This window comes from Biomphalaria glabrata, chromosome 11 (genome assembly GCF_947242115.1).
Source record: "Biomphalaria glabrata chromosome 11, xgBioGlab47.1, whole genome shotgun sequence".
NCBI classification, from domain to species: Eukaryota; Metazoa; Mollusca; class Gastropoda; family Planorbidae; genus Biomphalaria; species Biomphalaria glabrata.
Window position 1 is genome coordinate 30,454,353 of NC_074721.1, and position 15,140 is coordinate 30,469,492.

The following is a 15,140-nucleotide window of genomic DNA, read 5'->3' on the forward strand; positions in this document are numbered from 1 at the left end:
ACCAGTCCACATCCTCTTTCAACACTATTCTCAACAGTCCACATCCTCTTTCAATACTATTCTCAACAGTCCACATCCTCTTTCAACACTATTCTCACCAGTCTACATTCTCTTTCAACACTATTCTCACCAGTCCACATTCTCTTTCAACACAATTCTCACCAGTCCACATCCTCTTTCAACACAATTCTCACCAGTCCACATTCTCTTTCAACCCTATTCTCACCAGTCCACATCCTCTTTCAACACTATTCTCACCAGTCCACATTCTCTTTCAACACTATTCTCAACAGTACACATTCTCATGGTGCTGTGCACTGATCCTAACATTTCCCTCTCCCATTTTGGTCAATAAAAAATGTCAGTGTACCGGTACCACTATTTCCTCCAAGTAATGTCAATCAACCATTATTAAGTGGACTTCTTCAATAATGAAGTGCAGATCAAATAGCTGGTTTGAGTTTGGAGGTGTGTTTTTTTTATGTTAGTAATTGTGCTAGCTGTGAAAGTCCCAGATTTTTTTCAGGAGAGCAATCATTTTTTGTTAGTATTGCAAATCAAATAGATCAGGAGCTAATATTCCATTGGAAATCAAGTTATGATCTATAGTTAATATAAATCTATTATAAGGCATAAAGTAAGGCGTATGTAAGTCCCGAATAATATCAAAACCATTTGAATGATAAAACTTGGCATAAATGTTCCTTAGATCATGGCAGAAACAGGGGCACTAAAATTAGACAAAAAGTACCTAATTGTATTTCTATTAAAGAACAAAACATTTTAACAAATTGGGTAAGCCCGTTTTCGCAGCCTTTTATATTTGATAGGAATATCTACTTACCTGGTAAACCCATTTTCACATTCTTTTATATCCGTGGCAAAATAAAAAAAAAATAAGAAGGGAACATTGTTTGACAGCTCTAAATTCAATCCAGTCGATCCGTAATACCCAAACTAAGGCCTGCAGGTCATATCCAGCTAGTTTCATATAATTGCTTAAAATTGAGGACTTTTCTTGCTCTCAAACATTAATACGAATAGCTAGTATTAATATTTAAATATTAACAGAACAGAAAATATAGATGAAATACCAATTTTATTCATATTTAATTGTAAATATATACACATCCCTACAATGTACATATTTGACAGATCAAAATGCAATCAAGAACAATAGCAAATCACATCAAAAATAAAAATTTTAACTAATCAAATATACAATTGTAACTCATCCATATTATGTTTAAAAATATATTTCATTACTTAGATGTCATTATAACAAATGTAATTAACTATTTTGATGTTGTCTTAGATTAGCTGTACACATTTTCTGAATGGGAAAGAGTTACTCTATGGTATAGTTTGGATGGACCACCAATATTGGGTCATCTTCCTTAACAAGTTCACTTTCTTGTCCTCCACGTGGTTTGAGGCCAGTCTGAGTTAGCTGAATTAAAACATGGTCCTGAAAAAAACAATTAAACAATACATCCATTAAAAATCAATGCAAATTACTGTTTATCAGTTTATTGTTAATACTTAAAATTTTAAATATTTTATAAAACATTTTCATGGTTTAAACAATTAGTACTTCATTACATTATCATTCATTTATTTTTTTAAGGGAATTTATAAGAAAAACATTCAAGCTATTTGAATGTTGTTATATATTACTAATTTCATATGGAAACTATTTCAATGTTATGTTCCTATTTCTGGCTTTCTACTCCTTAACACATTTCTGTTAAAAAAAAACAACATGAACGTGAATAAAGAATTTCATAACTCAGATGTCCATAGGTTTTAATTGTCTCTTTCTAGATCAATTTAAAGCACCCATCATGTGGAGTTCAACATTTTGGTTATTTTGACATCCCAGAGTACATGAGCACATGCCTCCCAGTTTGACTATTGGTGCAATGAAGTTGACACTTAGGGTTATACTTACATGATGAATCAACCTGTCAATAACTTTCTCTACTGTCAGTCTCTTTTCATTCAGTTCTTCTTCTGACTGAATGTCATCCTGGATTTCAGTTAAATACCATCCAATGACATCACTCTTTCTAAGACCTGTTTCATCTTCACCTACAGAAGATAAAAGATAAAAAAGATAACAAAACAAACTATCAAAAAGAAAAAAGTTTACAAGCAGTTTAAATTGTTTTTCTTCTAAAAAAAAATAAAAACATTTGGACAGAAAAATATTTGTGTATTTGTTTACATCTAGTAATGAAACTTTACCAGCTTCTTCCTCCTGTTTCCTCATATGCAAGACAAGTAAATTTGCCATGTGTTTGTAATCTTCATAGGAGAGCCTCAGTGGAGCTTTCACTGGCAGAGCAGCAGGTGCCTCACCACTAGCAGGCAATACAAGGGCAGAATCAGTATCTGCTGTCTCTTGAGACTTAGTTGAAGGTTCTGTGAGGAAGACAGTTTGAAAACAAAAGTTAGTTATTAAGTCCCGAAAAACAATAAATAAGGACTTAATGGGGAAAAGGGAGTTTAAGTATTAAAAACTATAGATGTCAACATATTGAAGACATTTAACATATCTGAAATATGTAACAGGATAATTTTTCATAAAATTACCTTAACTTGTACAAGAATTTTTCAAATGATAAAAAAAAATAACAAAGTAAATCTTACCAGTATTTTCATCTACTTCCATCTCTTCTTGAACCACAGGCAAATCATCTTCTAGATGAATGTCTGGTTGTTCCACTCTGATGATAGATTTGTTTAGCAGTCTGAACGCTTCCTTCACATGCCGTGGTTGAACCTACATGAAACATAATGACATCCAGAATATTTTATTAAAGAAAGATTACATTAGACTTAAGGACTGCAGTTAAAAGAACTAGTTAACACAGCAAAATTTACCAGATTTATATATACAAGTACTGACCTCATCCTGGAAATGCATTCTAGCCATGGCTTCAGATAGTCGAATCATACTTTCAAGCTGCCTGACAGTTATTCTCCAAGATGATGAACCTGCACCAGAGCCATCTCTCTGTCGAAGACGTTTATATTCTTCAACCATGTAGTCTCGTGACTCTGCATTGATCTAAACAATAAAAGAAACAAATGCATGACTCAGCATTTCAAAAACAAATTGACATGATTTTCAAATAAAATAAAATAAGCAATACTATGACCATTAACCATGCGATGAGATCTAAATATACATCCATTTTCCATAAATGTAATCTATTTACTTTGGGTTTAAACTGACGAGCAAACATAATGTAACGACACATTTCTTCAACCGAATATGCTCTATTTATTGAGTCTTCAGAATGGCTGTGCAGATCAACAATTCTTCTAGCAATAGCATAATCAGTAACCTAGTGTTTTAAAACAAAAAAAGTAAAAAGAGCTTGTTAATAATGAAAGAAGTAAAAAAAATGTTAGATCTTTATTATTTATTTCTAATACTAACTATAAGATTAATGTAGAATAATAGATACCTCATTACACTCATCAACAAGAATAAAAAACAAATCAAATCTGGACATGATAGGAGCACTCATGTTTATGTTGTGTTTCAATGATTTGGACCGATCGTATCGTCCTCCTACTGGATTAGCTGCAGCCAGAATGGATGTTCTTGCATTAAGGGTTGCCTTTTTTTTTTAAAGAATACACAAAATGGCATTGTATATTGCAAAATATTTTAGAGCAAGATTAAACTAGCCCCCATCAATAACATTAAATTTAAAATACAGCTAGATTTACAATCTATCTACAATCCACAAGCAAGCTTGAATTTGTACTTATTTTATAGTCTATTCAAGCTTGATAAGCCTTACTCTAGTTCTTATAACAAGCTTTTCAAAACTAAATTATGCCTAGACACAACAAAACTACTGTCAATAGTAGTAAATGCCAACTTTAAAAGAAATGAAATGTATAATCATACACAGCATGTAGGCAATACATTAAAGCTTAATCTTTGAAGTTTAGAAAATATGTTAAATTTACAATATACCCACATTTATCTTTAGTAATAGATACTTCTGCTGCATTACTGCATGGTAGATTATAAGCCCCCTAAAATGTTAAACGATACAAAATTCAAAGCTTACCCTAACTCCAGCCTTAGTAATAGAGATTGTCTGCTGCTCCATTGCTTCGTGAATGGCCACTTGGTCATGAGGATCCATTTTGTCAAACTCATCAATGCAACAGACTCCATTATCTGCCAACATCAAAGCACCAGCTTCAATGACAAATTCATGGGATTCTTCATCCTAACAAAGAAATTATACAGAAAAGTATTAACAGAACCAATGGTGGTCATTACAAATTAAAATAATGTACTATGTTAGTGTTTGCTGTACTCACCCTCACTACAGCTGCAGTAAGACCTGCAGCACTGCTAGCCTTGCCACTTGTGTAAACTGCCCTTGGACTGAACTCTTCAACCTTTAAAAAAAAAAAGATAATACAAGTGTATCCAGTAAAAAAGGTAATACATTTTTTAGAACTATAGCTTTTACAAACTCCTTTAGAAACCTTAACCTGGTCAGACCTGAGGCACTGAGCCTAACTCTATGTTATACCTGGTTTCCAAGGTACATGCCCCACAACTTTTACTATAGATTCAGCTATAGGTCTTAAATATTCAAGATTCTTATCTCACAGTCCTTGTCACTTGAACTGAATATGTATTTTTGATAAAATTCTGACCCTAAGTATTGAGTTCAAGTTTCAGAATGTGAAAAGCCTAGAACTAGTTTTTCAATATTTAAAAATTTAGTATGTCTAACTTATAGAGTGAATTCAAACACTATGACAAACCATGAGGTTTACTTGTGACTAATTGGTTTATTCTAGGTTATGACATTTTTTTCACATACTAGGCAAAGTATATTGGTACAGTATAATAAAGGCCATTTCAAAATTACAGTTAAATGATGCGTGATATGTTAGATTTAAGGCTATCAAGCAGGTAAATTTGGCCAGCATCAATCATTTTCCCTAGTAACCTCCAATTAAAAAGTTCTTTTAAAATACTTAGCAACACATACACATGCACTTATAAATGAAAACCTTACCTGTTTTAGAAACTGTGATTTGGCAGTGCTGGGGTCTCCTACTATACAAACATTAATATCCCCTCGAAGATGTGTTCTCTCTGTAGTGACTTTAGGAACTCCTCCAAATAACATAAGCAGAATACCTCGCTTTATTTCATCATTTCCTTAAAAAATTAGAACAAATTATATACGATAGCAATATGTGATCTGAAATATTGCCGTTGACTATTTAATGAGCTATCTTTGTCATTATCTTATATCTTATTAAATATAGAGGTTACTTCAAAAAAGAAGATGATTATGTCATTAAAAAGGCTAACCTGGCAGAATTTCATTAAATTTAGTGGAAACAAGAAATTTATAGACAAAATTAATAAAAAGCTGCATTTCAACCTTTCATCAATTCATTGGTTTTAACTTTCACAGATGCCATGAGTTCTTTTATAGATTGCAAGTTATTAAAAGCATATATTTTCTAGACCTTAGCATAACTAACCATGAATGGTAGGGAAAAGACTGTTGCAGAAATTTTGATACAAGTTTTTATCCTGACTCATATCATATATTTTTTGCCACTCATCTTCACTCATTTGTTTTTTGAGAGCCTCTGCTGTCATCTCTTCCTCTCTGAAAGTTTGACTTCCAAACTGGAAGAAAAAAATAAAAAAATAAAAATAACTGAATTTATAAAGCACTGTTAATAAACATAATAAAGGATCAAGGCACTATGAGAACAACATATAAGACACAAAGAGTTAAAAGGGCAAACTAATTTAAGTTTAGAATAGCTCAGTCATGATGTGGTTTGTCTGAGCTCAGTGGGGAGTGAGCTCCAAACATTTGTGTTAAGTTATATGATACACTTGATAATAAATAACGCCAACACCATATCACCAGATTCATGAGTCTCTTTAATTAACACTAACATAACACACTACACACAACAATATGAACTCTCCTACCAAGAATAATTCTAAATACTAACAAGATGCACATAAACACATTGTCAACACTTTGGTCCATGTAGTGAAATGGTTTGCAGTGTAATGAGAGAAAAAATGTGGTCACAAGAAGAGTTAAGCCAATGGAGCACTAGATTTCTGAGGGACATATTGCATGATCAATTAAATTTTTGTATTCTTTAAAATAATTCGGGAGTGCTTTTATGTGAATGTATTATAATATTAAATGAAAATAGGATGCACTCTCCTGCTAACCTGCATGTGCTACTTAGGACAGAGAAGTTAGTATTAGAATTTCACAATGATTTTTCATAAGGTTTTAAATAAAAACAACGCACACACATACATAAATTTATCTAATTTTTATATACTGTCAAAAAATTATATATTTTTTTAAAATCAACATACCTTAGAATTGGTTGGGGTTACAGTGCAAGCAAGAAAAGCTAATCGATAGGTTAAATCTCTAACACCCAATGTTTTTAACCCTCTAACACCTTCTGTTTCATAACCCTCTGCACCTTGTTTAACTTTAGCAGATGTCTCAGCTCTTGCCCCTAAGAGCAAAAAAAAAAGTCAGATGTTATCTTAATAGTTGAATGCCTTTTTTTAAAAGGAGAGGTTTAATCTTTCAAATAATTTAAACTAAAATGAGGTTATCTTAATAATATATTTACCAGGAAGTGACATTGATCCAACATCAGGCACAACTATCAGAGTACCAGTAAAATCACACCTATCACCTGCCTGAGCAGTCTCAACAGCTTCGGCACGCAAAATTACTTCAACACTATAATGAAAAATTTTATTTAAAAAATGAGTGAAAAACTTTTTTTTAAAGAAAGACTAAAAGGCATATTATTTTTAAACAGATTCTAGTCTCACCTCCTTGGTATGCTACCACGAGGTAATTCGGACTGAGTTTCCTGTATTCTCACTTTCTGGAAGTCAACAAATCTTGACTTGTTTACATCCAGCATAAATCTTGATCGATTGGCACAAACAGGATTTCTGCAAATTGTTGGCTGTAACAAAACAGGTCAGTCTATTGCAACGTTTATGATATTTCAAGCATATCTCAGACTGATATAAACAAAAGGATAAAATAGCAAAATGCAAAAAAAAGTGTTAAATAAATGTGACAACCTGTGTATATTTAAACTGTTGTTCTACATCTTTGATGACTGTTCGGCAATCAAGACACATAAAAGTTCCGCTAACCAATTCTGGATGAACTGGATGTGTGCGAACAACTTGACCTGTGATTCGTAGCAAGGACCCAATTTTGACTGTGGTCATTTCTCTAACCCTAAAAAAATAGGTAAAAAAATGAATAATGATCATACACTTTTATGCAAATAAATTTGTTCTAGTTAACATTTACATAAATTTTTTTAAAAAACCTACTTTAGTTTTGTAGGTACATCTGTGAGGCTTAAGTAAAATTCTTTTCCACTAGTAATTTGACCCCAGTCTTTAGCATAATTACGAAGAGCTCGACACAGATATGGATAGACTCTGGAAATAAAAAAGTTTACTTAGAAGAGCTAAATATATATATATATATAGGATGTAATTATCTTCTTTTTAGAAGGATCAGCTATAATTTATAAGATAACTGAATTGGTTAAGTTTTGTTTCACACTTCACGACACTAAATTAGTTTTTATTAAATATAATTGTGCAAACCAACATGCTTTCTAACGTTTAATAATTTACCTGTAATATTCCTCTAAGATGGTTGTTGCAAGCTGTTGATTATATGATTCAATATCCTCAAAACTGACAGTAAGAGTGTTGCGCTCAGGTCGCAATAGATCCTGAACAGCAGAGAGATATTTACTTTCTCCATCTACTTGAAACCTGCGTTATTAGAAATACATTTTATAATGTAAATATTTAGATTTAAACTAGATTTATGTGTACATGTGGAAAATATTTGTAAAAATATTGTACATTTCAATATTGAAAAATCTTTTAACTAAGAGTATATTGAGATGCAAATTGATAAAATATGTATACAGTGTTAGGCGCTTCCACAGTATCTTATGCAATTAAACCAAATGAGGTAACGCTCAACGTAATGCGTAATCCAATAACACCGGCAAAAGGTCAAACAATCAATAGAAGTTCGTCAACGCTGAATGAAAAACAAGTTTAATAGCAATGAAGGGAACCGTCGAATGTCAGCTAACTCTATACGTTCATAAAATGCTACTTCTCTACGCTGTCCTGGAAATAGTCTGTTTACGTCGGCTGATATTTCGTTCTATCTCTAAAACCTCTTGTTTTTACTAGTCATGTCATTAAGTCAAAACATCCCCTATTTCCGAAACAAATAATTAATTCCTAATTGTGCCATAGCAAAAGTAAAAGTATTTATATGCCTAATGTATAGTCTATTTTTTAATCATTATCTCATATCTGGTGCATATGCCACCAACTTCCTCCAGACATCTTGTTTCTGTACAAATCTCTCCAATCTGCCCATTAGCTTGGTATCGGCATTCAAATCTAGGCAGCATGAATTTTTGGGCTGGCAACTCTTCCTCTTTCCTTGGAGGTTTTAAGTGAGGGCTTGTCTTGTGATGTTGGATGCGAAAGGTTTGGCTTATCCATCGCCAGCATCTCTAAAAGATATCTTCATCAATGTGCTGCTGCTTTCTTTCCAACAGTTCCTAATTTAAATTAGTACCCATGTATGGCTAAGGACTAAAGCAATCTTTCTGTTCTGAGTCAAGTATTGATGAATACCTGGAACCTTTCATTTTGTTTTTGGTGACTTGTTCTTGAGATCTCTGCTCGATGGAGTAGTATTGGCTTCACAATGGCAATGGTATGGAAGAGCCCAAGAGCTTTGTGGTGGTGTCTAGATCTAAATCTAGCTATCAATAATCTACTTTAGTCTAAATATATACATAGAATAGAAGTAGATCTATTCTATAATAATAATCTAGATCTATATAGTCACAATATAGTGACAGTCGGAATATTGTGAATTATTATTATAGTAACTTTATCTAGAGATATTATTCTCTCCAGATCTATATATTATTAAAAAAATATTAATTATCATAATTATAGTCACTTATAAATTATAGAAATAAATGGACCTCATTCACCAATCGTAAACAAACAACATTTAGCCACATGATTCTCTATCTCTTCTATAAGATATAAATTACCGCATTTGTAATACACACAGACTATCATGTGACAGTTTTTTTTCTTTGTTTTATCAATATTATCATGTGGTCCATTATATGGGGGGCGCGGTGGCTGAATGGTTAAGCGCTTCCGAACCTGAGGTCCTGGGTTCAATTTTCGGTAAAGACAGGGATTTTAGATTTTCTGATTTTTAGGGCACCCGAGTCCACCCAACTCTAATGGCTTTAGTTTTGGAAATAAATAATAAAGGCGGTTGGTCGTTTAGCTGGCCACATAACCACATTTAACATTAACCGCTGGCCAAAGAAACAGATGACCCTCATCATCATCTACCCAATAGGCCACAAGGTCTCACAAGGGGAAACATTACTTTTAGTAACTTTTACTTTTATAAAATAAATTATAGATCTAGATCTATATTCTTATATATATATTATATATATATATATAATTAAATCTGGAATCTAGATCTATAGTATTCTATAGTTCTATACTATTTTATGCATGTTCAAAGACTTAAAAACAAATATAATAATTGAAATATATAATATATATACTATATAATATATAAATATAACTGCTGCAGGCATGAACGACTATAGAAAATACGATAATAAACATTCGTTATGATAAAAGTAACCCTGGACATGGTTATGATGGTTGCTTGGTGTTGGTTCGGCATGGTTTGGAAAGCCGGCATGGTTACACTTGTTACAGTCATATAAATTATAATTATTATAATTAAATATTTATTTAAGTTTATCATAAACGGTATTCTCTATTATCTTAAATATTTTCTTTTCTATACACTACCTGACTACCCACTCAGGCACTAGTCACTAGTAATTATAGATCTAGATCTATCATCACTATAACTATAACTATACTATAGATAGTCTATAGAGTCTATTTAATATATTAATATAATATCTAATGATTCTAATCTAGATCTAGTAAATCTAGTAGATCTAGATTCTAGATTTAAAATTCTAAATTATTCTAGATCTAGATCTAGATTAAATTAAAATTATGATTAGTATACTATAGTTAAGTATAGTTACTAGTAAGATAAAAGATAATCATGTTTGTTGATAGTCTTAACTTTAAACTTACTCGTCCAAGAAATCTTGAAACAATTTCTGACAACGTTCTCCAACTTGATCTTTTACTTGGTTAACTCTTACAGCCTGATCATTCACATCCATATTCCTTTATTTTACACTTACAGCTTCTAGTCTAGATCTATATCTAGTAGTAGTAGACAGAAGTAGTAGTACTAATATATCTAGATCTAGCAGTAGTATTAGAGTCTAGAATCTATAATTATATAATAAATAGACTAATACTAATTATTATTAATTATAATTATAGAGATCTAGACTTATTATTCTTATTAAATAATATCAATAATAGATCTAGTAATCTAGACTCTAGTACTAGAGTCTAGTAGTATAAGTAGATCTATATTTTGTAGTTTTAGTTTTGTATCGATGTTTGTCTAGTAGTAGTACTTCTGGGGAGAAAGAATAATATTTATTAAGTTAGTTACTAGACCTAGATCATACTAGATGTACCCGTAGATCTTTATAGCTTATGGCTTAATTTTGTTATAGATCTAGATCTTACTTAATCTATGACTATTGAATTGATACTATTGTAAACAATAATACATAGGCCTAGTGGAGGTTTACCCGCCAATTAGATCACGTGATATTTCCCGCGAGTGACGTATTTCCACTCTCATATTTTTATTTTTTTCCTTTTCTGCAACGCGCTTATTATAAGGTTACTACAACCGGCGCCTTCGACATAGAGGTCACGCTACAACACAGTGGCGTAGTTGGGGGGAGGGGGTAATTGTTAGAGATTCAATCCCCCCATCCCCAGAAATGAAATCTCCCCCCCCCCCTGCAAGCGGAGTGGGTGTAATTTTGTGACTTGTTTTGCTCTAATTTTCATTATTCATTGTCATCTGTCGACACCCCTAAAATTGTCTTTTGTCGAAGGTGTGCTGTGACAGTTCGCCACGGTTTCACTGACATTTCGCTACAAAAGTTTTAATGTAAACCAATTAAACACGCGACGAGAATATATAATACGTATCAACAATAAGTTATTATCCAGTGAACGATTTGTCTGTGAACAATTTGTCGGTGAACGATTTGTCTTGTGAACCAACTGTCGGTGAAAGATTTGTCGTGTGAACCAACTGTCGGTGAATAAGTTGTCGGTGAACAATTTAAGTTTTCCCTCAGCATGCAGTTGTCGGTGAGCGAAATGTTGGGTGAACGAATAGTCGGGTGAACGAAATGTAAGTGGACGAATTGTCATCGTGTCTCCCGCATAACCAAAATCCCTTTATATCCACTTTATGTCCCTGTCAGCTTCAGTTTGTTTTTGTTTTAATTAGAATGGAGATTTTGAAAAATCAGTATGCCTATCATTGGTCAAACATGTAAAACCTGCTAGGATTCCGAGTCACATGCTGAATCTTCAGATATTCTGAGTGTTTATTAATAATTGTTCTTTCACAATTAAAGGAAAGTGTAGAAATTGTCCTCAGGAGCTCAGTACAACAAAAACTAAGTCGTGAAGACTTGCAACACGGTAGTTACAACATAGATGGAATAGTCACTGAAAAAATGTTTCAGAAATTGTGTCTGTTGAAATCACAAATATGATTTTACAATCAACGCGTACAATACGTGTATCTTAGCGAGTCAGACTCAACATATACCGTAATATTTAAGAACGAACAATTGAAAACAACATAGGCCCTAATTTTATCTAGCAGAGTAGGCCTACTTTCATAATGTTTACATATTATTATCATTATTATTATTATTATCATTATGTTAGAAACGAACGAGTATTTATTCTCTGGCACTGCCAGGGTCGAGTTTCGTTAAAGAAAAACAAAATCCTTGGTCATCCCTTTATCAGTGTCCACTGAGAAATTTTCTGCTGATGGGGCAGGTCTGCAGTATACCTTATACCGCCCTCTGGCTCTGACAGGCAACGAGAGTCTTCTCAGGAATGTTAGAAGTAAGTTGCCATCATTCCCTCGGTAGATATAACAATGGGATAGATATTTCTCTATTGTTATTGTAGATAACTTCCATAAACACTTAATCTCCCAGCCTAGGTTTTCATATTTTCTTTGTTTTTCCATTCTTATATTATGAAACAGTGGTACGGCGATGTAAAAAAAAAAAATGGTAGCGGTTTTTTCTTTTTTTTTTTTTTTTATCAATAAACAGCAGATCAGGGCAATTAAAATCTAGCGTTTTGTCAGTCAAAATAGGCATATCCCAGTATAATAAGTGATCAGAAAAGGCTGAACATCCTGCCTTATTAGGTGTTCAATTGACTCACCCGCATTTCAACATTTCTCGTAATTCTTTGTGCTAATGAACCTGTTCTTATTGCTGTAACAAAGCCTTCTGTTTCAGGGTAGAGATGACCTGCTTTGTTGAGCCATGTTAAGGAAGCAGCCTTGTCAATATTGTCGCAATGTAATACAGCCGGGAATTTTCCGTGGAGTGTTTTTTCTCCCTACTGACGAACCTCATGCCCAGCGTCGTCCAAACCACCAAACTAACATTAACACCAGCATTGTTTAGGTTCAGGGGTGGTGCTTCGGAGTCGTATTTGCTTAGAAAGGAAACTATAGGGCCTAGTTCATTGCTGGAGGCGTGCAGTTTTGATCGTATTTTTAAAACATGCATCTTACATAATTTGTAGCTGTTCTGTAATCCACGACCTTCATCCTTCCTGGGCAGGTGTAACCTTATGGTAGAAGACTTGGGGGTCTAAACCTCGAAATTTGGTTAGTAATTTTCTAGTGAGTCTATCAATATCATTTAGGTCGATGTCACTCCATTTTAAGACATATAACATACAAAGGAGCACTGGGACGCCCAGCTATTTATTGCAGTGATGAGGCTACTGCTAGACAGTTTACTGTTGAGGATTTGATCTCTTTGCTTATATTTACAAAGAAAGTCCTCTTTTAATTTTTTATGGTCTATCGTGACATTCTGGTTTATTCCAAGTTTAATGTTGATAGGCTGGCTGACGTACGAGAGCGTTTCAGAGTACTACTCGAGGCTGATCTTCGAAAGCCCCAGGACGATGATCCAGTGAGTAACTGGAGCCAGCTAAAAACGATACTTCAGGACGTGACAGCCAAAGTCGAGGGATACTGCAGTAAATCCAATAGAGACTGGTTTGATGAGAAACCGCAATTCAAGAAATGTTAAAGAGTAAGCACAAATACTATCGCTCTGTTCTTGCAGACCCTAATGACAACGCAGCCAAAACTCTCTATAAAGATTCTTGTTACACTATGCAGTCAAAGGTCAGGGAACTAAAAAAATAATTGTTGGCTTGAGCTGTCCGTAAACATGCAGAGAAATGCTGATTTTCTATGAGTCGCTTCGATGTGCCTATGTCCCAACTTACCAAACTACAGCGCCGTTAAGATCATTCGATGGTTCTACCCTATTAACTAGCAAGGCGGACATACTAAATCGCTGGACAGAACACTACAGTCTGCTATTTGGTGATAAAAGGCACGTATCGGAGGAATCGCTGGCAAATGTCCCTCAGAAAATTATGAGATGAGCTCAACGACCCACCGAAATTTGAGGAAATTGAGACAGCAATTCAAAAACTAAAAAAAAAAAAACACAAAGCACCTGGTTCTGATAGACTTCCGACTGAAATATTTAAAATGGATGGTTGCGCCCTAACCAAGAGGCTAAAAGACTTGTTCGCTTATGCTGGGAGAAGTGCGTGGTCCCACCTGAACTTCGAGATTCCGTAATCATATCCCTATACAAAAAGGGTGACAAGTCTAACTGCTCCAACTATCGAGGCATTACACTTCTGTCAGTAGCAGGAAAGATCTTTGCTCGAGTGTTGCTCGACCGACTAACCCACTCTTTAGTGGACGTCTTAACTGAAAACCAATGTGGCTTCAGAGCCGGTAGAGGTACACCTGACATGATATTTGTTCTGCGACAATTACAAGAAAAATGCAAAGAGCAGAACCTAAACCTATACGCTGCCTTTGTGGACCTCACCAAGGCTTTAGACAAGGTCAGTCGCGATAGTTTGTGGAGGATTTTGGCCAGGCTGGTATGCCCACCTAAGTTCCTATCCATTCTCAAGCAGTTTCACGTGGGACAAAGAGGCCAGATTAGACACAATGGTGTCCTTTCTGATCACTTCCCAATAGAAAATGGCGTGAAGCAGGGTTGTGTACTTGCTCCTACTCTATTCGCTATCTTCTTTGGCGTAATGCTGGGTCAAATGAGGTAGCGATTGCACGAAGGCATCTACATCCGGTTTCTTTCAGACAGCAATGTGTTCAATCTTCGACGTCTATTATCACATACAAAAACAAAGGAGATGGTCATAACGGAGCTTCTTTATGCCGATGATTAGGCCTACGCACTGCTAGCTCACAACGAACATGATCTCCAGAACGCGGTAAACGAATTTGCATACGCTGCCGCCTCTTTCGGCTTATCTATAAACCTCTGGAAAACAGAAGTCATGTTCCAGAAGTCACCCAATAAAACCTACTCAGCCCCAAAGATCACCGTAAACGGACATCCCCTTAACGTGGTAGACCACTTCACATATCTGGGTAGAGTAGTATTGTATCAAATGACGCCTCACTGTCAAGAGAAGTTGATAACCGTCTGGCCAGGGCCAGTAGCCCTCTTGGACGCCTACAGGCGAGAGTTTGGCGGAATAAATCGTTACGTCTGCCTACAAAAATCAATGTCTACCAGGGGGTGGTTCTCTCAACCCTTTTATATGGATCTGAGACATGGACACTTCTTATGGTCTGACAGTTACGCTGGGCAGGGCACGTATCCGGTATGGGAGACGAACGTATGCCGAAGGCAGTCTTTTTTTTGTGAGCTAATTTGTGGTCGACGTAACAGAA

General features: G+C 34.6%; 1 protein-coding gene across 4 annotated transcripts; it reads right to left on the reverse strand.

Annotated features, from left to right (window-relative positions):
• Positions 1–1,082: 1,082 nt before the first annotated feature.
• On the reverse strand, positions 1,083–10,888 carry LOC106065678 (zygotic DNA replication licensing factor mcm6-B-like). 4 transcript variants are annotated; one of them, XM_056004525.1, is made up of 19 exons: positions 10,805–10,888; positions 10,292–10,691; positions 7,730–7,873; positions 7,418–7,528; positions 7,157–7,319; positions 6,896–7,035; positions 6,688–6,800; positions 6,419–6,567; positions 5,545–5,695; positions 5,067–5,212; positions 4,354–4,434; positions 4,095–4,259; positions 3,477–3,632; positions 3,225–3,353; positions 2,912–3,073; positions 2,653–2,785; positions 2,248–2,424; positions 1,952–2,091; positions 1,083–1,468 (listed from the first exon to the last, which is right to left on the reverse strand). In XM_056004525.1, the coding sequence occupies exons 2-19, from the start codon at positions 10,381–10,383 to the stop codon at positions 1,349–1,351; spliced, it is 2,472 nt and encodes an 823-aa protein (XP_055860500.1). In that variant the 5' UTR covers positions 10,384–10,691; positions 10,805–10,888; the 3' UTR covers positions 1,083–1,348. The 4 variants fall into 4 exon arrangements, with proteins under 4 accessions (XP_055860500.1, XP_055860501.1, XP_055860502.1 ...); XM_056004526.1 differs by having other exon boundaries at positions 10,292–10,495; positions 10,753–10,857; XM_056004527.1 differs by having other exon boundaries at positions 10,292–10,495; positions 10,805–10,855.
• Between the last annotated feature and the right edge of the window lie 4,252 nt (positions 10,889–15,140).